This window comes from Lagenorhynchus albirostris, chromosome 7 (assembly GCF_949774975.1).
Source record: "Lagenorhynchus albirostris chromosome 7, mLagAlb1.1, whole genome shotgun sequence".
Taxonomy (NCBI): Eukaryota; Metazoa; Chordata; class Mammalia; order Artiodactyla; family Delphinidae; genus Lagenorhynchus; species Lagenorhynchus albirostris.
Genome location: NC_083101.1, coordinates 11,449,870 through 11,474,973, shown reverse-complemented (window position 1 = coordinate 11,474,973; position 25,104 = coordinate 11,449,870). Strand labels below are relative to the sequence as shown.

Here is a 25,104-nt window from a genome sequence, read left to right as displayed (position 1 = left end):
ATCATAAGAATGAAACTCCCACAGAAATTTATAGAACAAAATGTATACTAAATCCTCCAATTAAAGACCCATAAAGTAGTTTCAGTGCTTTCTAACCCACCTTCTCACAGCAGGGAATTAAGCCCTCTGGGGGATGCAAACAAACTTCAAAGAGAAGATTATGCCCAGACACTAGTACTGTATAGCATAAGGTTTATATTTAAGTTTGCTCAGATATTTTGGCAGAGATCAGAGATGCAGATCCAATGAACAAAGACTAATTTTAAGACACATTCTTTGCAATCATCTAAATGGCAAAAATAAGGCTTAAATAGTATCAGAAAAAGGCAGATATAATAAGTTGTATTAAAAAAAAAGAGGTTGTAGAAGTAGACAAAAGTTACCTAAAATCAAATACTAAGTGACAGCTTATTCACTGGTATTAGGAACTAGGAAATCTTACGAATTCCCAAAGAAAGTAAGCAGCACCATGAGTTCAGTTTGTGTACCCAAATTTTATTTGCACAATCTTTGGAAGATGTCCCACTCAGTGCCACAGGTCTGGATGCAATATCTAAGTAGAACTGACAAAATACATGTCCCTTCCATGGATGTCATGGAATGCTTTCAGAGCAAAGAACACATGAGAGTTGACAATACCGTCACTAGTTCAGACATTAAAAGTAATCGATGGGAAAAAGAACTGTCTTTAACGTCTAGTAGTATTTCTTACCAGCCTTTCTCACATTTGTCACCCTCTTTCTTTGTGAGGTAATTTTTTAGGTATTATTTAGAAGTACCTGACCATTTTATAAAAACACATTTTATGTAGAGGAATAGCGTATCTTAGTAATTTGGCTTTATTTAGTTTCCCAATTTTTAAAAATCATGGATAAGGAATCAAATTTAAGTTTAGCTTTTCTGGATATTAATCATCTAATAGAAAATTAAAATCCTTGCTATATTAAAGAATGTGAAAGACAAAACTATAAATTTCTCAGAAGAAAATATAGGATAATAGTTTCTTATCTGTAGGGTAGGAAAACATTGATAAACTGTAGATATGAAAATCAAGAAGTTTTGATCAAAGATACCAGAAAGAGAGGGAAAGACAAATCATAGAGTAGGAGACAATATCTACAACACACTTGACCAGATAATTAATAGTAGCAGGACAAACAATTTCTTATAAATCAACAAGGAAAAAATAGAAAACAATTAAAAAATGAGTAAGCCTTGAACAGGCACTTTAAAAAGAAAGGTATTCACGAGGTCAATAAGCATATGAAAAGGTGCTCAATCTCATTAGTCACCAGGAAAATGCAAATAAAAGCAACAAGATACTACCACACAACTATCAGGTTGGCCGAACCCAACAAATTTAATTGTATTAAGAATTAATGAAGATGTTCAACAATAAAGACTATCAAACACTGCTGAAGGGAGTGTAGACAAGCACAATCAACTTTGAAAAACAGTTTAGCATTATCTAGTAATCAAATATGGTATATATCCTATGTAAAAGTATGTTTACATGCTCCAGGATTTATGTATAAAGATCACAGCAGCCTTGCTTGTAATAGCCAAAAACTGCAAACAACTTCAAGTGCTTTCAACAGTAGAATGAATAAACTGTGATATAATATTAAAGTGTATTACACTGCAATGAAAATAAATGACACACAACAACACAGAGGACCCTCACAGACTTGAGCAAACAAGCAGCAAAACTACACACAGAATAATTCTATAAAATTCAGAAACAGGCACTACTAAATTAAATTTTTCAAGGAACTATACTTATGTGATAAAGCTACAAAGAAAAACAAAGAAATGAGTATCATAAAAGTCAGGATAGTAGTTACCTCTGGAGAAGGGGAGTGGAGGGACTTCTGGGGCACTGGCCAGCCCCACCTCTAACATTTACAGGGCCTTGGCAAGAGTACAAACAGAGGCCCACAAACCATATGTCTAAATATTTACAAGATATGAAATAAGCTAACAAACCATTAAATAAAATATGTTCCATCCTCCTATCATAACTACTTGGAAGGACAGATTCACACTGAAAATTCTTGGATTCCTTAGAGTTCCACGTAGAAACATGGTTCAGGGAAAACTGGCCACTGGCCCACTGTCCATTTCCCCCTTTTCCATCCCACACTGCCAGGAACCTCACACACAGGGATGCAGTCACCTCCACTCACAAGCCCAAGCTCCATCGCATACCATACTCCCCACAAACAGATACCCTTCGGCCACCCCTTGGGCCTAGGGGTGTGTACACCAGTAGCCAGTCTACCCTTAGAAGGACAAACCCTAGAGAAGACTCACACAGACTCTGGAAATAAACCTGGGGCCACTGGGTCAAGAAATTCTTAGATCCTAGGTATTCAAAGTTTGTCTAGGATGGAAGGGTTTGGGCTCTAAATGGGCATGTCCCACAGGCCCCACAGACTCCTTGCCTGAAGGGGGCACTGCAGAAGAGGGCCAAAGCAGGGCCCTCTAAAGCACAGGGCTAGGGCAGGGGTCTTCTTGCCAGGACCAGAATTTCCTTAGAACCAGGCAATATTATTTGTCTTAACCTGAATAGCAGTAACATGGGTACTCACTTTATAATTATTAAACTGTACACAAAAGTTTTATGCACATTTTTCCACAAATAATGGGATGGACATCATGTCCCTGCTGATATGATACACTGAGAAGGATACAATATCACGTTTGAAATATTCCCACCCAAAATCCATAACCTAATCTAATCATGAGGATACAATCAGATTCAAACCCAGGGACTTTCTACAAAACAAGAGACCTAATTTCTTCAAAAACATTTCACAAAGGTTTAAAAAAAAACAAGGTTGCAAAACTGTTCCAGACTAAAAAAAATAAATAGATGTGAAAACTAAACGGATTACATGATCCTGAATTCTCTGGATCAGAGGCGAAAGTGCTATAAAGGATATTATTGGGACAACTGATTGAACATGGACAAATGACATTAACTTTCTTATTCTGGTAACTGTACTGGAGTTATTTAAGAAAATGTCCTTATTCTTAGGAGATATATCCTGAAGTATTTAGGGGTGAAGGGTCACAAAGTCTGCAACTTATTCTCAAAAGGTTCAGCAAAAAATACACACAGAGTAATAAAGCAAATGTGGCAAAATAGTAACAATTGATGAATCTAAGGAAAAGGGAGTATGCACATAACTATTCTTGTAACTTTTATCTTTTAAAATATTTTCAGGGCTTCCCTGGTGGCACAGTGGTTGAGAGTCTGCCTGCCGAGGCAGGGGACACGGGTTCGTGCCCCAGTCCGGGAAGATCCCGCGTGCCGCGGAGAGGCTGGGCCCGTGAGCCATGGCCGTTGAGCCTGCGCATCCGGAGCCTGTGCTCCGCAACGGGAGAGGCCACAACAGTAAGAGGCCCACATACCGAAAAAAAAAAAACTTGAAATAAAATATTTTCAAAATTTAAAGTTTTTAAAAAGTAAACTAAAGGGTTAAACAAGAAAAGAGTTGTCTACGGGGAGAGGAATTAGATGACTGAAAGAAGAGGATAAGGTAAAGACTCCATTTTGTTCCTTTTTCTCATTTGTACTCATCAAACTTTGTTCACATTCCCCAAGAAAATTCATTTTAACTTTGGGGGAAAAAATCCTACAGCATTGAAAGGGGGAACATTAGCAACTGTAGAAATAAGAAAAGTTTTTGTCCTTAAATCTGTCAAATCACAGCCATCACCAACTGGTTACTCTGACGAGTCAGCTCACAGAGGTACTGCTGCACGAACACACCTAGTATCAGCTACTTCCCTTCCCAATCCAATGGTTTGCACAATTAGAGGCATAACTTAAGATGAATATTAACATTCTACTTCTAGAATGACCATAAGTTTATATAACATGTTTCACAGCCTTCATGAAATAATCCAGAAAGTGGAGCACACGCAATTCTCACTTTTGACATTGAGAAATGTATTCATTTTAACAAATATTGGTGACATTGTACAAAGCCCTGCAGATGACATGGAGAGATGTGTACAACATGGTCACTGTCCTCAAGAAGGCAACTTAGCAGAATGAAGAGGACTTGAACCTAAAACCCTGGCTATTCCACACAGTAGCTGTAAAATCTTGGTAAGTTATTTGACCTCTCAGACTCTGTTTTCTCATAGGCATAATGGAGACACCATCCAACTATCTTTAAGGGTTGTATTGTAAGGACTGACTATGTATGTCAAACATGTAGGACAACAGAACAACAGATACTCAATAAAAGGTAACTATTTTATGAGTATTACAATCTAATTAAAATAATGAAGTAGAAAATATGTCCAAGGTTTGTATAGCCAATTACGGGCATAACTGCCATTGGAATCCTGATTACTCCAAGTTTCTAATCCAAATAAATTCATTCTCCATAAACACCAAATAATACATGCAACTGTTGGTGTGTGGACCGAGAGCCGCTCCCTAACAGACCTTTGGCAAATGCATCACTCTCTTAGGCACCAGGAAAAAGAACACTAGGTCAGAAGGTTATTTTTTCTCATTAACCAAGAAGGATTTTAGGTCAAGAAGTGATTTACTCAACCTGCACAAGATACTCTAACCTTATCCAAGACCCTGTTGCTCAGGAATACATGTCCAAATTAGTCCAAAAGCTAAAGCCAGAGGAGGTGTTTCCTTCAATTAAGTTCCAACCTTTCTTTAACCAGCTGACAAAATTTACTGAACTAAATCCATTTCAAACATCTCCTTCCAGTTTACTGGCAGAGATTTCCCTTTATATTATTTTGTAACCTAATTCTAAACCTTCCTTATTAGCAAGGTGACAATATTTCACACTAAATAGTTGACTTCCAGGCATCTCTGAAAGATACAAACCAAAACCCAATGATTACAATGAATAAAGCCGTATTTCAAGGCTGTTATAGTAAAACTCTTAATTTAAATTGTTCACTGCAATTATTCTCCATTCCCTAGGATGATGTGGGCACAGATAAAAGGGAAAGACACTTAAACATACTTAAAGATAAGTAACCGTTTAGAATATTCACATATTATCCGATGTGCATGGCTAGCTCATACAATAAACAAACACGCCATATCATAATGGAACATGCAAATACCTGAAACAGTGCCACCTGTCCTAGGATACGCCACTTCAACATACACTTCAAACATGGTCTCTGGGTTTTGCCTATAAAAGAAACAGATTGTGATTACTGACAAGCATTGAGGGAGTATGGTATAGAATATGCAGGCTGTGGTATAGGGCAGACCTTGATTAAAATCATTAGCTCCGCAACTTAATGGCTGTGGAACTTTGGACAAGTTACTGAACTTCTCTGAGCCACGCCCTCCTAATCTATAAAATGAAAATAGCTAACCAGAAGAACTATTGTGAAATGTAAAGAAAACACACAAAAATTGCCTAGATACAATGTTTGGCATATAATAGCTTAGCCATTATTATGATTTTACAGATGTCATATTTCCAGTTTACACAGCTGATCTCCAAAACCATAAATAGAATTTTGAGGAAACTCAAACCAAGGCAACACTAGCACAAAGTAACCTTCTCCCTCATACGCCAGGATAAAATATTCAGATGAAGTTAACTTGTTTATTTACAGGTTTTAAAGACTCAAATAAGAGAAACAGTATCCTATCTCATTAGGCTATAATAAAGACAGGATGCTAATAGGGGGCTTTGCCGAAATTGTCAATGGCAAGTATATGAATGTTCATTATTATATCCTTTTACCTTTTTATGTCATAAATATTTTATATTAAGTTTTTAAAAGATCATAGCACTAAGAGAATGTTAACAGTTGCTCATTCTGAGTGATAAGAACATCGGAGTCATAGTATCTTCAGATTTTCTCTTTGATTCTAAAACTACAATAAAAAGATTCTTTCCAGGTTGCATGAAAATCATTTAGTAGAAGAAAATGTTACACATTCAAACATCTATGACTGAATTCTATTTTAAACCTGACAACAAAGCTCAGAGAAGAAACTTTCTGAGTTGCCTAATCAGATCTAAGGCTTAATTTCAATCAACTAAATACCCTGAATTTGCCCAGTAGATTCCACTTTTCAAAATAACTATCTCATTTATCTCATTCCATCCTCATTATAATCCTATGAGGTATGTAGATCAGTCATCACCCTCACCATACAGGTGAGAAACCTGAAGCAAAGAGATTCTAAGTGACTTGTCAGTAGTCTCACAACTAGTTAGAAACACAGTCAGAGCTGCAACTCAGACCTCCGGGAGCTCAAATTGTGTTTCATGGATTCTAAGATGAAATTTTTTCCCCACATTTTCCCAAGTCTTACAATCTATTGCATCTTACAATTCTAAATGGCAACATTTTTTTCTTTCCTGGTAGTAAGTAGTACATATAGTAACAGTGCATCTTATAAATAATGGCATCTTAGACTCAGTAAAATACCGTAATACTCCCTCTACTTCCTCAGGGGTAGTTGTCTGTCGATCAGGGATCTACTTATTTCTCATGTGAAGGATCATTACTTCCTCACTGAGGAGAAATTTGGGCTTGTGCCTTAAATAAGTACCTAGAGTGAAAAGAGTTGGCTGCTCTAAAAGTCAAGGAATTTAAATATACCTTTGTCCAATATAATTTTTAAATTAGACATTAAATCAGAGTATCTTACTTAACTAAATAAAAGTAAACTCAAGTTTTAAGAAAGCTGTTTAAAAATGTTTCATGCCTTTTTTTTCCTGCAAAAAAAGAGAGTACAAAAAGACCTACAAGGTCAGCATCCTTTGGTCACCAAAACATCTGTGGAAAATACCATATGGAACATCCCCTTCATTCAAATAATCTCAAAGTAGAGGGTTTGTTGAAAGAAAGGAATGTTCTAAGGTCATCTGAAGAGTACGAGGAAGATTCCCTCTAAAATCTAAAAATATCTTTAAGCCTATTTTGCAACTGGCTGAATTTCATCTCAGAATTTCATTCCTCGGGATTAAGATAATGACTTTCAAAACGTATTCTGCAGGACCCTACGACTCCATGGAGATTCCTTGGAGATTCCACGCATTTTTTACCCAAATGTCCACTTTTAAGCTTATTTTTCCCCATTTAAAAAATTGAAAGGAAAAAACATGAGCATACAAAGGTGTTACATATCAAATTTTTTAGCACTGGAGCTCCGACATGTTAACCTGTGCCACTAAGTTAAGGTGGTTTGTACAGATCTGCTATCTCTCTAAGCGAAGAACATCCTAATGTTGTCTAAACTCATTATATCTCTGCTGCTTCTCCTCCCTTTCTCTTTAACACACTTCAACCAGGCTTCTGAACCCACCACACCACTGAGACAACTTGTCATGATCACCAATGACCTCCACATTGCTAAAATGTGCCAAAATGGTAAATTCTCAATGCTTGTCTTAACCTCTCAGCAGCATTTGACACAGCTGATTGATCTGCCCTCCTTCTCCAAACACTTTCTTCACTTGCCTGCCAGGACATCACTCTCAACTGGTATTCTTCCTGCCTCACTGGCTGCTCCTTTGCTGATTCCTTCTCACATAAGCTCTTCTACCCTTGAACTTAGTGCTGGACCTCTCCCTGTCTACACTCATTACTTAAATGATCTCATTCAGTCTCACAGCATTAATTACCAGGCAAATGCTGATGAGCCCCAAAATCCTGTCTCCAACCCGACTTCTTCCCTGACCCCAGATTCCCTTAGCAACTGCCTGCTCAACTTTCCCATCTGGATTTCTAAGAAGCATTTCTAACTTAACAAATGGCACTTTTCTTCCTCAGACTTGCATTTCCTGATATCCACCAGTTAAGCGGAAAAAAAAAAAAAAAAGCCCACCAAACGCAGTTCTGGAGATGGATGGTGGTGATGGTTGCACAAGAATATGAGTGTACTTAGTATCACTGAACCATACACTGAAAAGTGGTTAGGCTGATAAATTTTATGTTATGTGCATTTTACTATAATTAAAAAAATGAGAAGGAAAAAAGTCCTTACAAGGTCCTACATTATCTGGCCTCTGCCTGTCTCTCCAATTTCATTTCATACCTCTCTCTCCTTGCCCACTGCACTCTAGCCATACTGGCCTTCTGTCTGCTCCTCAACACACCTAATTCATTCCTATTTTATAGCCTTTTGTATTGATCTTCATATAGGTGGTCCTTCCTGTCATTCAAAATAAGGCTTATACCTGACCTCAGAAAGGCCTTCCCCAACACACTCTCTACCATCGAATTTTAATTCTCCACATCACACCAATCACAACCTGTTTCCCTCCTCTAAATGTAAACTGCAGGAGAGCAGGGATTTTTGTCTGTCACACCCACTAGTTTTCCCCAGGTACCTAAACAGTGCCTGGCACATAGCCAGAATCAAATAAATATTGAGAAGGAATAAAGGAAGTACAGACTAGCTTTCCTGGGGTCTAAAGGATTTCAATAAATGACTGGAGTGATTATACACTTTTATGACTCAAACTTTAGCATGTTAAAAGATAGATTTGAAGCCCCACCTCCAGGGTTTCTGAGGTAGGACCCAAGAATTAGCATTTCCAATAAGTACCCAGGTAATAGTGATGCTGCTGGACTAGTGATCACGCTTTAAGAACCACTGATCTAGTTAAATGGAATTCTTCTTCCAAATAATTTGTACATATAACATAAAATAAATATAAGGTATACCTCAATAATCCATCATTTCAACAGTGCTTTTGCAATAAAAGATTTCAAAGAAAATAAGCATTTGTGGAAGCAATGAAGCTAACTTCTCTTCTAGTGTTACCCATAGTTACTGCCTCATTGTAATGCATAATAAAACTACCTAAGTTTCTTACTCAGTTCAAATAGCTGCCAGAGCTCTATTACATGGAGCCGAAGATTATGACAGTCTCTTTAGGGAAAAAAAAAGAAAAAAGCTGACTACAACCCTAAGAACAAACTAAACTGGACTATACAAGTTATAGTCATGCTCATCCATGATCATTTACATGTTACATTACAGAAGAAGTAGTGAGAGAACGGAGCCCGCGTTTCCGCAGAGCTGGAACGCCTGGCTCGGGGTCTCTTCCCTCCGCCATCACGGAACTGCCCCGGAGCCCGAGGGGAGGGCAGCCTCACTGAGGCTGCCGGCTCTGGAGGGGCCCCGGCGGCCAAAGCCGCGACAGTCGTGGGGACGGCGGGCCGGTTGGTTCAACAAGTAACTTAAAGACAAAATGGAAAAACAAGTAGGTTTGTGCCTGAGACCATGTTGATGTGAAACCAGGGATGGCCACCTTGTGCCAGCCGTGTGGATGAAAGGCTCTTGGTGCTCCAGCCAGGAGTCAGTGCTGTGCCTCTGAGGTGGGAGAGCCAACTTCAGGACACTGGTCCACAGCTGGGATATTACCTCCCAGCTCCACTTAATATCAAACGGCAAAAATCTCCCAGAGATCTCCATCTCAACACCAGCACCCAGCTTCACTCAACGACCAGCAGACTACAGTGCTGGACGTCCTATGCCAAACAACTAGCAAGACAGGAACACAGCCCCATCCATTAGCAGAGAGGCTGCCCAAAATCATAACAAGGCTACAGATACCCCAAAACACACCACCAGATGTGGACCTGCCACTCAGAAAGACAAGATCCAGCCTCATCCACCAGAACACAGGCACTAGTCCCCTCCACCAGGAAACCTACACAACCCACTGAACCAACCTTAGCCACTGGGGACAGACACCAAAAACAACGGGAACTACGAACCTGCAGCCTGCAAAAAGGAGACCCCAAATACAGTAAGATAAGCAAAATGGAAAGACAGAAAAACACACAGCAGATGAAGGAGCAAGGTAAAAACCCACCAGACTTAACAAATGAAGAGGAAATAGGCAGTCTACCTGAAAAAGAATTCAGAATAATGATAGTAAAGATGAGCCAAAATCTTGGAAATAAAATAGAGAAAATGCAAGAAACATTTAACAAGGACCTAGAAGAACTAAAGAGGAAACAAGCAACGATGAACAACACAATAAATGAATTTTAAAATACTCCAGAAGGGATCAATAGCAGAATAACTGAGGCAGAAGAACAGATAAGTGACCTGGAAGATAAAATAGTGGAAATAACTACTGCAGAGCAGAATAAAGAAAAAAGAATGAAAAGAATTGAGGACAGTCTCAGAGACCTCTGGGACAACATTAAATGCACCAACATTCGAATTATAGGGGTCCCAGAAGAAGAGAAAAAGAAAGGGACCCAGAAGAAGTAGTGACTAATGTTGTGACACTGTGACAAGTTATATAACATACCGACAAATATACATAAGGGCCAGTGAAGCCAATGCAGATGGAAGCATTTTCTATTTCTCTGCACATCAAAAAATAAGTTTTAATGTGTCTCCTCTAAATGTAAATGGCCAAGCAACTCTTACTTAATATTTTTATTAAACCACTAATACTGTAACAATTTCCAGAGAATCTCTGAACTACTGAATACCTTGAGACTACTTATTTCCTCCATTACTCTTTAAGATGCTTAATATTTTTAACTACTTGGCTAAAGGAACTGAAAATCCTATTTCTGTCCTATTAACACTCCTGCTAATTCAGTACATGTAATGAAGTTAAAAATACTATATTCTGAGCCATTTTCCAATACAGACCCAAGCTTTCCCAGAGCACATCATATCTTAACATATTACCATGGAAATGTCCTGGTTCTGCCATGATATCCCATCATTAGTTGCCTTATACTCTTATACCTCCATGATCTGGAACTCCGCCCATCTGCCAAGCTCTTTTTTGCCACCCACCCTTACCTCGTGCAGTCTTGCACCCTAAGATCCAGCTATAGAGAACTACTTGTAGCTCTCTGAACAATCCATGCTCTGATTCTCTAACGATAACATCATTACCATAACACAGCCCGTATCTGTTTCCTAGGTGCCAGGCATGATCCTAAGCACTGTACATGCATTATCTCAGATAATCTTCAACAACCCTGTAAGTATTATTACCCCCAGTTTAGAGATGAGGACACTGAAACTCAGAGGATAAACTAGCCAAAGTCAAAGCAAAGTAGCGGCAGAATCAGCATGGATCATCCAAAGGCACTAACCACTTCACTGTTCTACCTTATTCAGCTGCTCTTCTGGAAGGAACTATCTGTCCAGTCTTTTTCATCAAGCCTTAGCTCAGGCATTTCCTCCTCTCTGGGAAGTCTTCTCAATCCCCCCACATTCACATCCTAGACTGGGTTAAGTGCCCCTCCTCCGTGCTCCCAAGGCACCCTGTACTTCCCCACTTTTGCAGCTCTTACCACATTCGACCCTGACACAATCACAACTACCTGGGGAGCTTTTAAAAGTCCTGACGCCCAGGCCACACCTCAGAACAATTAAATCAGAATCTTTAGGCATTGTTTGTTTGTTTTTTTAAAACCTCCCCAACTTATTCCAATGTGCAGCCAAGGTGGAGAACCACCCGTGTGCCTCTAATCAAATATCTGTCTTCCCCACTAGAGTGGCAGCTCCTTGAGGGCGCCAAATGTCTTCTCATATCCTAGTCCCACACCTGGCACAATAAATGTATGATGAATGAGTTTTCCTCCAACATCTGACACATAGTTTCCAGTTCCCAGTAACTGTTTCTCTAACAAGAGGTAACTTACTGAATATACACTGCTTACACCTGACTGTTATTCTTTAAGATGTTTTCCTTTGGAGTCAAAGGTATCAATAAGTCACACCTGCTGACAACAGCCTTGGCTCTTAAATATGAAAAATGACACACAAGCAGTTAAAATGTGTTTGAAAGAAGGGAGGTCTGGTAGGTTCTTGCCTCTGGGAGAATGAAGCCTGAGAGTAAGGCAAGAGAGCATTTCTATTCAATACCACACTCTTCTGAACACAATTCTCAGTGATTGACTGGAAGGGCCATGCTCTGTGCTCAGGGCCATGTTCTCAAAATGATTAAGTACACTCAGCTTGAAGTCATGAAACAAAGGCTTTGACAATATTCAGGCAGCGGGAAAGCTAATTTTTTTAAAAGAGCATCATGCTATTGATCACTCTGCTGGATCATCAGCTTTCAATTAGGACCTACTTTTCTTCAATTACAACGTATTATGAGATTAGGAGAAAAATGTAACACGAACTCCTCACAAAATGTATCTGCTGCATATGATAACTATGCCATCATGCTAGGCCCTCAACCCTTTGTTATTTAGAAGTACAAACTGAGACACACACAGTACTGGGATCCCTTACTCATTTCACAGCTATCAAATCTTCACACCAGCTAGTATTCTAAAGCAAAATAGCAACCTATTCTCTATGGACTAGGGTAAAACTTCAGCACTGTCTCCTTAGTTACAAATTTATATGCCGAGGGGGCTGAGGTATAGTATTTCAAAATTCATACCAACTGAACTGTCTTAAAGTTGACAACATGGGGCTTCCCTGGTGGCGCAGTGGTTGAGAGTCCGCCTGCCGATGCAGGGGACACGGGTTCGTGCCCCGGTCCGGGAAGATCCCACATGCCGCAGAGCGGCTGGGCCCGTGAGCCATGGCTGCTGAGCCTGCGCGTCCGGAGCCTGTGCTCCGCAACGGGAGGGGCCACAACAGTGGGAGGCCCACGTACCACAAGGGAAAAAAAAAAAAGTTGACAACACGGTCAAAAGTAACTGTATACACTTCAGAAAGTGCTAGCAAACATCACCTAATAAACACTGATTCCTTTAAGCTAGATATACAAGCAAAAAAGGTAGTGTTAATATTTCCAACAAGTCTCCATTTGTTTCAGTAGACTCTGAAATTAAGGCCGTTTTTCCAGGCTGAAAATGCTGTATCAAAGGGTGCTTTCTAACCCATAACAAGTTAACACCTCCATAGAAGAACGCTGTCACTGTTGAGACTTGTCAGAAAATGATTAACTTAGTTGTGTAATTATACAGACAAGTCATTTCAAGATTTTGCACTTAACTTTTCATTTCTAATACTGTTCTCAGGATCAGATTAATAAAGATACATAGATACTACTATGAGAGGAGTTACAAAGTTTTACCTTACTATAGATTCCTATGGAAAGATTCTTATGCCACAATGTGCAAAGCAAGTTAACTGGAAGAAGCAGAGCTGGATCCCAAGCAGAAGGACAGAGCCTGCACATCCCTCCACAATGTGCAGTACTCCATGTACTTTTAATAAATTCTCTCCTGTGCTGAGCAGCACTGTAAAATCTAGACTCTCCAATCGTATTAATGGCATTTGCAAAGATGGCATCCATTTCCTTGTCAATAAATATTTTTGTTCTTAAAAAAATTTTAAGAGCCTCCCCTTCCCTAAGTTTTCCTCTGCTCTTTCTGAACAATTTACTCCTAAAACTATCATGTGGGCAGAGCAGGGTAGATGCCCACATCGGCGATGGCTCAGCGTGAGATGTCAAAGCCTGAGCAGGGTGAGGAAAATGTCCCTCAGAGGGGGTGACCTAACAAGAGGCATCAGATCATGAGCGAGGTAGGAGAACGTCCACGGTAAGAGGTGGCCTGGCCAATATGATGTTAAATCAGAGTGAATGAGGAAGGCATCCACTGAGGGGAAGCACCCTGGCATGTGGAGCCAGAACCTGAGTGGGCTGGAAAAAGCATTCATGCCCAAGGGCAGCCACGACCAGGATGTTGAAACAAAGGAGTGTGAAAGGTGCCCCATGGAGGGACAGCCCAACACGGGTATCAGAGCCCAAGAGGGTGAGGAGCATGTCCAAGCACGAGGGACCCTAGAGTGGGGTGGGGAGCCAGGGCAGGTATGAGGAGGCTATGTGGGGTGAGAGGAGACTTGCCTAGTATAATGGAGAATCAGAGGGCAAGCAGGGCATCCACAGGGCAGTGGGAGACCAGGGGCATGTCAAACCACTGTAATCCCAGGAAAGCAAGGTAAATGAGTAGAGCATCCGCATGGGGTGGAAGGTGATGGGGGAGCATGCCTAACGCAAGCCCAAGACCAGTAAGGAAGGCCTGCTTTCTCACAGTTGAGGTTAGCAGAAAACCATAATAGAATGAGTTCTACGGAGTTGAATTTGAATTGGAGATACTAATGTGATTTCAAGGTTTTCAGTAAATATATAATAGAGAACTGTAAGTATGACCTGACTTTTAACACACACATACCTCCTGGCTCTGTCTACTGAAAGGGCCTTGGCAGGAGTAACACCCCAATAGCAATGAGCATATCTAGGACCCAGACCTTGGCTTCTAAATACAACAGTCCTCTAAAAGCAACCGGGGTCCTTGGAGAAATACCTGATTCCAGGGCTGGGGCAGAGAAAGTAAAAGATGAGACTGAAACATCCCATTGTGCCAGAAAGCAAAGAAGTGCTCAAAGAATGATGGGGACATGTCAAAAAAGGATACAGGAGACAGCTTAAAAAGGCTCCCACTGCCAATCTGGGTAATGTGAGCATCAAAATCAATAATGATATTAACAGATTATTAACCAATCAAATAAACAGAAAACTGTGAGCCCACACTGATATAAATGAATAAATTGATAACTTAATGAGAAATGGAGTATTTACGAGGTTTTAAAGTATCTTCCCACAAAATCTTTACTAATTGCAATGACGAAGAGTAACTCTTCAGTGTAGAAGTTTGGCAAAAACTACCTTAATCAAGTCATTAAAGTGATCACCGTCAGGAATGGACAAACTACTAGAATGCAATGAGAAGAGCACAGCATCACACCCATGATAATCCTGTCCAAGGTGCTTAACCTGAATCTAATCTTGAGGAAACATCAGACAAACTCAAATTGCGGGACCATCTAAAAAATATCTGACCTGCAATTTTCAAAGGTGTCAATGCCATGAAAATCAAGGAAAGACTGAAGGAAACAAAAGAGACATGACAAATAAATGCAATGTATAACTCTGAACTGGATTGTTTTGCTCTAAAGAATGTTATTGAGACAACGACTGAAATATGAACGAGGTCTAATGACTAGAGATAGTAATGAATCAATGTTAATTTCCTGATTTTGATGGTTGTACTGTGGTTATACAGGAGAATGCCCTTGTTTGTAGGAAAAGCACACTGAAGTATTCAGGGGTGATGGGGTATCAGGTCAGCACCTCACTTAAAACTGGTTTTTCGAAAAGTTCTCTATATTGCCAACTTTTCTGTAAGATTCTGGTTTTTAAAAAAATTTAATAAAACAAAAACAACCATTAATAGCAATTTCCCTGAGCTGATTTTACCAAGATATTCTCACAAAAATAGTATGCGGATCTATGGAAAGAGCCCCAGACTAAATATCAGAGAGTCTGGGTTCCAATCCCAGGTAAATCCCTTACTCACTATGGGATTAGAACAAGCCATTTACCCTTTCACACATCAGCTTCCTCCTCCATCAAGAGATAACATCTGCCCTGCTCATCTCAAAAGCTGTTTTAGGGATCAAATGAAAGAAAAACAAGCAAGTGCTTTGTGAACTAAAAGATACTAAACCAAGGTAAAGAGTACTATTTATTATAAAAAATAAAATTGCTTCACTTTACAAATCACAGGCTTTGTAAGTAATCCAGACATTATTGTGTATTTCAAAGATTCAAAACTCTTAAGCTTTCAAACACTGTTACTAAAAGCAATCCAGAAAATAAGGAACTATCCAAATAGAAACATTAATCTAGGGAATAAATGAATTTTAAGAACAAGGGGTAAGAGTTCACACTTAACAAAAAGTGAAAAAAAAAATACCTCCTCTACAGGGAAAAATTCCTGAACAAATGCAATATATGAAAATCAAAAGAGTCTCTGATATACAACTTTACTTCTCAATCGGTAATACTGTGACTATTTGTATACTTTTATGGTTAATGTGGAACTCTCACCTACATTTCTAAACCTGCCTGTCAAAACCTTGTGAAGGTAGTGGGATAGTATTACCCTCCCTGTTTAACAGAAAAAGAAACTGAGGCTAGGATGTGGTAATACTCCAACTGATTCCTGGTTTTCAGATTACAAAGCCCATAACTTTTCCATGACTTTTCAAACATTACTCTCAGGTTGTTTAAAGTAGCAACTCTTAATCCTAGATTAGGGGTGGGGGTGACAGACCATTCCAAAGAGCTCATGAAAAGCTTCACTAACTTCCCAGGGAAAATTACATATAATTTTCAGGGAGCCTACATATGGAAATAAATAGCTTATATTACTGATGACTTGTTTTTATGTTCTTTCTCATTTAATCCTCAAGCCAAGCCTATGAGAGGAAGGTTAATATCATTACCACATTTAAAAAGAGCAGATACTCTGCACAATAGCAAGCAGCTTCTAAACCTTGCTAATACTTGCTAAACACTTAACTCTGTGTCATATACTGTTCTAAGCACTTTTTTACGTATTATCTCATTTAATCTTCCCAACAACCTGTGAAACAGCTACTATTATCATTCCTATTTTACAGATAAGGAAACTGAAGTAAAATAAAAATAAAAGCTTAACTTCCCAAGGTCAACAGCTGGTAAGAGACAAAGCTGGAATATGAACTCAGTGTGGCTAGAGTTCCTATTTTTTAAACCAACTCTACATATATAATATACAATCGTATCTATATTAATGTATACACACTAAAATGCACCCAGTTAAGTGTACAGTTCTAGGAGTTTTTGCAACTGTATACATTCATGTAACTTAATACTCCATTGATTTCTTTTAAATAAATTATTTATTTATTTATTTATTTATTTATTTATTTATTTATTGGCTGTGTTGGGTCTTCGTTGCTGCACACGGGCTTTCTCTAGTTGCAGCAAGCGGGGGCTACTCTTCCTTGCGGTGCGTGGGCTTCTCACTGAGGTGGCTTCTCTTGTTGTAGAGCACGGGCTCTAGGCATGCAGGTTTTAGTAGTTCTGGCACACGGGCTCAGTAGTTGTGGCTCACAAGCTTTAGAGCACAGGCTCAGTAGTTGTGGCGCACAGGCTTAGTTGCTCCACGGCATGTGGGATCTTCCTGGACCAGGACTCAAACCTGTGTCCCCTGCACTGGCAGGCAGATTCTTAACCACTGTGCCACCAGGGAACTCGCTATTCCACTGATTTTTTAAGACTTTTTTTTTTTTAAAGAGAAGTTTTAGGTTTGTAGCAAAGTTGAAAGGAAAATTTTTAAATTTCCTACATACTTACTGCCTTCACACACGCACAGTCGTCTGCACTATCAACATCTCCCACCAGAGTGGTACATTCATAACAGTTGATGAACCTACATTGATACATCATTATCTCCCAAAGTCCATTGTTTACATTACAGTTCACTCTAGGGGTTGTATATTCTATGGGTTTGGACAAATGTCTAATGACATGTATCCATCTTTATAGTATAGAGTATTTTCACTGCCCTAAAAATCCTCTGTGCTCCACCTATTCATCCCTCCATGTACCACCCACCACCCCCAACCCCTGGCAAACACCGATCTTTTTACTGTCTCCATAATTTTGCCTTTTCCAGAATGTCATAGTTGGAAATGATACAGTATGTGTAGCCTTTTCAGATGGGTTAGTAGTATGCGTTTCAAATTCCTGTGTCTTTTCATGGCTTGAGAGTTCATTTCCTATTAGTGCTGAATCTTATTCCATTGCTGGACATGTCATAGCTTATCCATTCACCCACAGAAGGACATCTTGGTTGCTCCCAAGTATTAACTATTATGAATAAAGCTGCTATAAACATCCACGTGCAGGTGTTTGTGTGGACATAAGTTTGCAACTCCTTTGGGTAAATACCAAGGAGTCTGATTGCTGGATTGTATGGCAAGAGTATGTTTGGTTTTGAAAGAAACCACCAAATTGGCCGTACGGGGACTTCCCTGGTGGCACAGTGGTTAAGACTCCGTGGTCCCAATGCAGGGGGCCTGGGTTTGTTCCCTGGTCAGGGAACTAGATCCCACATGCATGCTGCAAGTAAGGGTTTGCATGCCACAACTAAGGAGCCCGCCTGCCACAACTAAGACCCAGTGCAACCAAATAAAAATATATATAAAAAAAAGAAAGCAAAAAACAAAGTGGCTGTACCATTTTGCACTCCCACCAGCAATGAATGAGAGCTCCTACTGCTCCATATCCTCACCAGCATTTGGTGTTGTCAGTATTCTGGATTTTGGCCATTCTAATAGGTATACAGTGGTATATCATTGCTTTGATTTGCATCTCCCTGATTACATATGATGTGGAGCATCTTTTCATATGTTTATTTGCCATCTGTGTATCTTCTTCGGTGAGGTGTCTGTTAAGACCTTTGGCCCAGTTTTTTAATTGGGTTGTTTTCTTATTTTTGAGTTTTAAGAGTTCTTGGTATATTTTGGATAGTGGTCCTTTATCAAATGTATCTTTTGTAAGTGTTTTCTTCCAGTCTACAGCTTGTTCCCTCATTCTCTTGATATTGTCTTTGGCAGAGCAGAAGTTTTTAATTTTAATGAAGTCCAGCTTATCAATTCTTTCTTTCATGGATCATGTTTCATTTTGTATCTAAAAAGTCATCATCATACTCAAGATCATGTAGATTTTCTCCTATGTTATTTTCCAGGAGTTCTATAGTTTTGTGTTTTACATTTAGGTCATGACCCATTTTGAGTTAATTTTTGTGAGGGATGTAAGAAAGGTCTGTGTCTAGACTCAGTATTTTGCATGTGGATATCCAGTTGTTCCAGCACTGTTTGTTGGAAAGATCATTTTTGTTCCGTTGTATTGCCTTTGCTCCTTTGGCAAACATCAGTTGCCTATATTCTGTGGATCTATTTCTGGGCTCTCTGTTGATCCATTTGCCTATTCTTTCACTTTGCTGTTTTCTATAGCTTTACAGTAAGTCTTGAAGTCAGCTGGTGTCAGTCATATGACCTTGTTCTTTTCCTTCTATATTATGTTGGCTATTCTGAGTCTTCTGCCTCTCCATATAAACTTTAGAATGAGTCTGTCAATATCCACATAATAACTTCCTGGTATTTTGATTGCAACTGCATTGAATCTATAGATCAAGTAGGGAAAAACTGACATTTTTGACAATATTGAATCTTCCTACCCACGAAATCTCTCTCCATTTATTTAGTTCTTTGATTTCATTCAGGGTTTTGAAATATTCCTCATACAGATCTGGTATATATTTTGTTAGCTTAACACCTATTTCATTTCTGGGGGGTCCTAATGTAAATGGTATTGTGTTTTTAATTTCAAATTCCACTTGCTCATTTCTAGTATATAGGAAAGCAATTAGCTTTTGTATATTAACCTTGTATCCTGCAATTTTGCTATAATCACTTACCAGTTCTATGCAGTTTTTTTTTTTTTTGGTAAATTCTTTCAGATTTTCTACATAGATGACTATGTCATCTGCAAAGACAGTTTTATTTCTTCCTTCCCATTCTGTATACATTTTATTTCCTTTTCTTGTCTTATTGCATTAGCTAGTACTTCCAGTACAATGTTGAAAAGGAGTGATGAGAGGGGATATCCTTGTCTTGTTCTTGTTCTTAATGGGAAAGCTTCTATTGTCTCAACAGTAAGTATGATGTAAGCTGTAGATTTTTCATAGATATTCTTTATCAAGTTGAGGAAGTTCCCCTCTATTCCTCATTTACTAAGAGTTTTTATAATAAATGGATGTTGAATTTTATCAAATGCTTTTTCTGCATCTATTGATATGATCATGTGTTATTTTTTCTTTAACCTGTTGATGTGACGGATTACATTAACTGATTTTCAAATGTTAAGCGAGCTTTGCATAACTGGGATAAATCCCACTTGACTGTGGTGTATAATTCTTTTTATACATTGCTGAATTTTGTTGTTGTTGTTTTTTAATGAAACTTACTATAGCCAATTTATTTTCCTCCTCCACCCCCTTCAAAAAGCAATCCAGGTGCACTGCTAACACCTAAGGACAACTGAAAAGGTCTTCAGAACACTGGGCTCAAGGCCCTGAGCTCTCCATGGGCAGTCCTTTGGGCCTCCCTGAGAGCTGATTACCAAAGTTCCAGGGTATTCAGGAATGACAGAGTAGATCTGCTTTTTCTCAGCACAGAGTACTGGAGAGGAGACAGCTACATAGAAAGAGAACCCCAGAGATCTGCAAAAGGCCCCCTTTGAGTATATGGCTTAAGTATTGATTAGTGCATGTGTGTGAGGAAATTACTGTGGCTAGAAGAAAAATCATCAGAAAAGATTAGAGGTAACAGTGCCTAGTACTCACAAAGGGCCAGAAATAATGCCTGTTCCCACCAACCAACGTTAAAAAACAAAAACAATAACAACAAAAAACCCCTCATGATTCATAATGCATGGGGCAGAGTACCTAGTAGGGTATTACCTTAGTAATGGGCAATAATTATCCCCAGACCAAGTACTGCTTCAGTCCCACCTAACAAATCTTAAAAGCAAGACTCAGAAGGATCAAACTCTTTAAAAGTAACTTAACTGACAAAATATATGAAACAGTGGTTTTCAAAACATTAGGCAACACAGCACAGCAATCCCTTGAGATATGGAAAACAAATAAGATGAGCCTATGGTTGCCTCACATTGCTATACTGAGTAAGCCCAAGAATATTTATAAGAATACAAAAATAAAAAAATAAAAAAAATAAAAAAAAAGAATACAAAAATACCCAGCACCTTACAAGGTTCAATACACAATGTCTGGCAGTCAATAAAAAATTACCAGGCATGCAAAGAATCAGGAAAATACAACCCAAAGTGAAGAGAAAAAAGTTAATTGAAGTCAACCTAGAACTATATAGATGTTACAATTAGCAGTCGGGACATTCAAAGTTGTTATAACTGTATTCTATGTGTTCAAAAAGTTAGAGACATGGGAAATTTTAAAAAGACCCAAATGAATTTCTAGAGATAAAAACTACAACATACTAGGTGGAAAATGCACTAAATGGGACTAACTACAGAGTAAACACTGCAGAAGACTAGTAAACTTGAAGACATTGTTTTAAAAATTATCCAAGATGAAACTGAAACAAAAACTTCAAGAACAAAACAAAAAAAGAGCATCATGACCTGTAGGGCAACTTAAAGCAGCCTCAAATATCAGTAACTGGAATCCCCAAAGGGGGAAAGGAGCAGAAAAGATATCTGAAAAACAAATAATGGTCAAAAACTTTCCAAATTTGATGAACACTATAAATGCACAAATCCAAAAAGCTCAACAAACCCCAAGCACAAGAAACATGAAGAAATCTAAGACAGATGATGAGCAAATTGCTCAAAACCAGTAATAAAGAGAAAATCTTAAAAGCAGAACAAAAAACACGTGTTACATTCAGAGGAACAAAGAATAGAATGACAGCAGATTTCTTGTCAGAAACAAGGCAAATGAGAAGACAGCAGAGAAACATCTTTTAAGTACTGAAAGAAAAAACTGACAACGTTGAATTCTATTCCCAGAGAATATTTCAAAAGAGAAGGCAAAATAAAGATTTTTCAGACATTACAAATGCTGAAAGAATTCATCACCAACAAACCTGCACTACGAGAAATGTTAGAAGTCCTTCAAGTGGAAAGAAGAGATGCTAGATGGAAATACAAACCTGTACCAAGGAATAAAGAACATCAGAAATGTAACAACATGAACTAAAGCCAAATGATCATCTCATAGATGCAGACAGTTTCACTGGAGAATTCTACTAAACATTTAAAGAATTAATACCAATTCTATACAATATCTTCCAGAAAACAAGAGGAAGAAACACTTCCCAACTCATTTTACAAGGCCTGTACTACTCTGATACCAAAACCAGACAGACAGTACCAAAAAATAAAATAAATTCTACACACACACACTATAGACCAATATCCTTCCCAAATATAGACATGCAAATCCTTAACAAAATTTTAGCAAATTCAATAATATACAACATGATCAAGTGAAGTTTACTCCTGGGATGCAAGGCTGGCTCAATATTGAAAAAATCAATGAAATCTACACCATATTAATAAGCTAAAGAATAAAAATCATAATTGTATCAATTTATGCAAACAAAGCACTTAATAAAATTCAACACATTCACGATTAAAAAAAAAAGTTCAGAAAACTAGCTTCCTCAACCTAATAAAGGACCTCCACAAAAAAAACTACCATTAACATTATAGTTAATGGTGAAAGACTAACTATATTCCCTCTAGGATTGGGAACAGGGCAAGGATGTCCATCCTCACCACTTCTCTATCACACTAGAGAGCCTAGCCAGGGCAATAAGGAAAGAAAAAGAAAAGTCATAAGAACTGGAAAGGAAAAAATTAAATTGCTCCTATTTGAAGACAACACAACCATCTACGTAGAAGAGAATCTGGAATTTAGATTGAGGTAATCTCATTCTCCCTTTTCTATCTACAATTTTTCCATTTCCAGCTGATCTCCTTCTAGGAATTTCTCTCTGTAATCATTCCCTAATGGTGTCCAAAGTCAAAACCAGAGATTTGGATAGCTAAAGATTTGAGACTTCAAAAGCACAAACCATAATGTGAAAATTTGATGGATTTGATTACATCAAATTAAGAATTTCTATTCAAAAAAGGAAAATTTTGCTTAAAATTGAAGTATTCTCTCCAGTTAGTTACTTTTTTCTGTGACTTGGGGGAAAACATCTAGCAACATTCAATTTTAACAGCAACCTTGAAAACTGCTATTAATTCATCCATCACTAAGAAGTGGATATATACATGCTATATCCGTGTGTGTGTGTGTGTGTATATATATACACACACACATGCTATATCCGTGTGTGTGTGTGTGTGTATACACACACACACACACACACACACACACACACCCCTCCCCTTTTAAAAAGGCGGGTGTGGGGACGGACCAGGATTGATACCTGACATGCTGAGTCAGTCAGATTCTCTTCCCTGGAATCCAGCACTGAGTCACAGAGCTGGAGTCAGTTATATGACTTGTTCTAGAACTTAGGTCTATTAACTGACCAAAATTACCTGAGGAAACTTTTTGAAAACACAGATTCCCAGGTTCCAGAGATTGTCATTCAGAGGGTCCATGATGGGGTCCCTGAAAAAAGTGTTAATTTCCCCAGGTGATTCTAGTACATAGCCAGCGGGTTTGGGACCTACTTAAATAATAGTGCCAACACTGATCACAAGTAGGAAGAGCCCACAGAGAGGAGGGAAATAGAGAAAACCCAATACAAGAGTCTATTTGGTTCTTGAGAGAGTAGAAGAGCCTGGAGGCTGTGGGAGTGCCTGAGAGACTGACTGTGGAACCTCAGCTCCCCCAAGTGTTCAGGTCCAGGCTCTATGTGACCTCCCAAGGACACCTATTCAAGTGTCTGCTACTCCCTTAATATAAAGATCACTAAGAGACAGGAAAACTTTAATTTTCCATAAGATTTTCAGCTACAGTTGGTCTGCTTACTCACCCAGGTAAATAATAAAATGCCCATTTTTAATTTAAAAAATCTTTACTTTTCATATAGTTTGCCTATGCTCTAGATTTATTGATAGATAGCACTTAATCACAGACATAAAAACTTATCGATATAAGGAAAGGCATCTTGGAATACCTAAGCAGCCCAAGTCCAAGGTCCTTCAGAGAACTTCAAGACCAACTAGAAGAACAGAAAACAATCCATAGACCACCAAATAACCCTTCAGAGCAAAGTCAACATTAAAGCCAAGAAAATCTCTCGCTGTTCTACAGTAGGTAAAGAAACATGAGTCCTAGAGTGATGAAAACTCTCTGCTTGCCCTGGTTTTGGCCATGAACTTACTGTGCATCTTTGAGCAAGAAATGAGAGAAAACAGTGGCCCAGGGGGACTAACACATGAGCACACGTGGACTGGCTGCAACATATCTTTAAAGACTTCTCTCTCTAGAATTCAATTTCCCCATCTCTAAACAGATCTCTAAGAATCAATTCTTCCAGTTCTGACATCTTGTAGCTCTATTATTCTAAATCAAAAAGATTTGCAATCTTCTTTGCAAAATACAGTCATATTTTAGTTGTTAATATGAAGTTTCATGATTTCTATATAAAAATATTGATTTAGATTAATACAAATGATAATTTCCCAAGTTCCCAACTTATAAAAGTTCTTTGCCCTGAATATCAATTCAACAAATACTTAAGTGGAAGACATTCGGTCACTTGCTCTGGGGCAGTGGTTTTCACTGGGTAGGGCAGATATGTCTCACCGGGAAAGGGAGAGAAATGAAAGGGACCCACTACACAGAACTACTTCTACTGTTTTAGATGTCTAATTTTCAAATAAGATTTCCTCTGACAAAGAGTTCCACAGCTTTAAAAACAAAAGTGGCTCAAAGAGAATACATGCAAACAAAACAAACATATAAGATAGGTATGTTTATTATCCAGTTTACCAATGAAGCTAAGGTACAGATAGGTTAAAATACTTGCCTGAGGTCAGGCATGTAGGAAATGAAGACACTGGGACTAGAACCCAGGCATTTTAGCTCAACTCCATGCTCTTAATTACTATGCTACAGCTCAGCATGCCACGACACAGTTTAGAAAATAAAGACAAAAATATAAACTCCAAAGCTCCCAAATGCATTCAGGAATAAAAAGATACTCATTAGCATGACATGCAAGGTTGTTTGCGATTCAGCCTTGGCTAGACCCTGCAGCCTCATCTGCCACCACCCCCTACCAACACACATACACACACACACAAGTATTACAGTCACAACTGCGCTTCTCATCAGGCCTTAATCACCCCGCATGCCGTGTATGTGAATTTTACCATTTATTGAGCTATTTCAGAAGGGCTGGGCACTGAACAAAGCACTTTATACACCACACCTCATTTTATCCACATGACAACGCTGTGAGGTAGGGAGTATTTCTGAATTTTACAAAATTGTCTTAGAGAAGTTAAATAGCTTGCCCAAGGACAAATATCTTGAGTATATGAACTTAAACCCAGGCCTGTTCTTACTTCAAAGGACATGTTCTGGATCCCAATTTCCCTGCCTAAATTTGCTCTATTCCCAAACAATGTCCAATTCATTCAAGATGCATCTAGAACAGTGGTTGGCAAGTAGCTGGCATTTAAGAGATATGTGCTGAATGAATGAATGAATGAATGTGTC

The 25,104-nt window shown here is 38.7% G+C and overlaps 1 protein-coding gene across 4 annotated transcripts in view; it reads right to left on the bottom strand.

Moving 5' to 3' along the window:
- The window catches only part of DENND1A (DENN domain containing 1A), a 541,897-nt gene that overhangs the window by 492,474 nt on the left and 24,319 nt on the right, over positions 1 to 25,104 (bottom strand). For all 4 annotated transcript variants that reach the window (XM_060154381.1, XM_060154382.1, XM_060154383.1 and 1 more), the window contains exon 2: positions 5,116 to 5,186. In XM_060154381.1, coding sequence (XP_060010364.1) covers positions 5,116 to 5,186 — 71 coding nt within the window. The remainder of the gene's footprint in view (positions 1 to 5,115; positions 5,187 to 25,104) is intronic.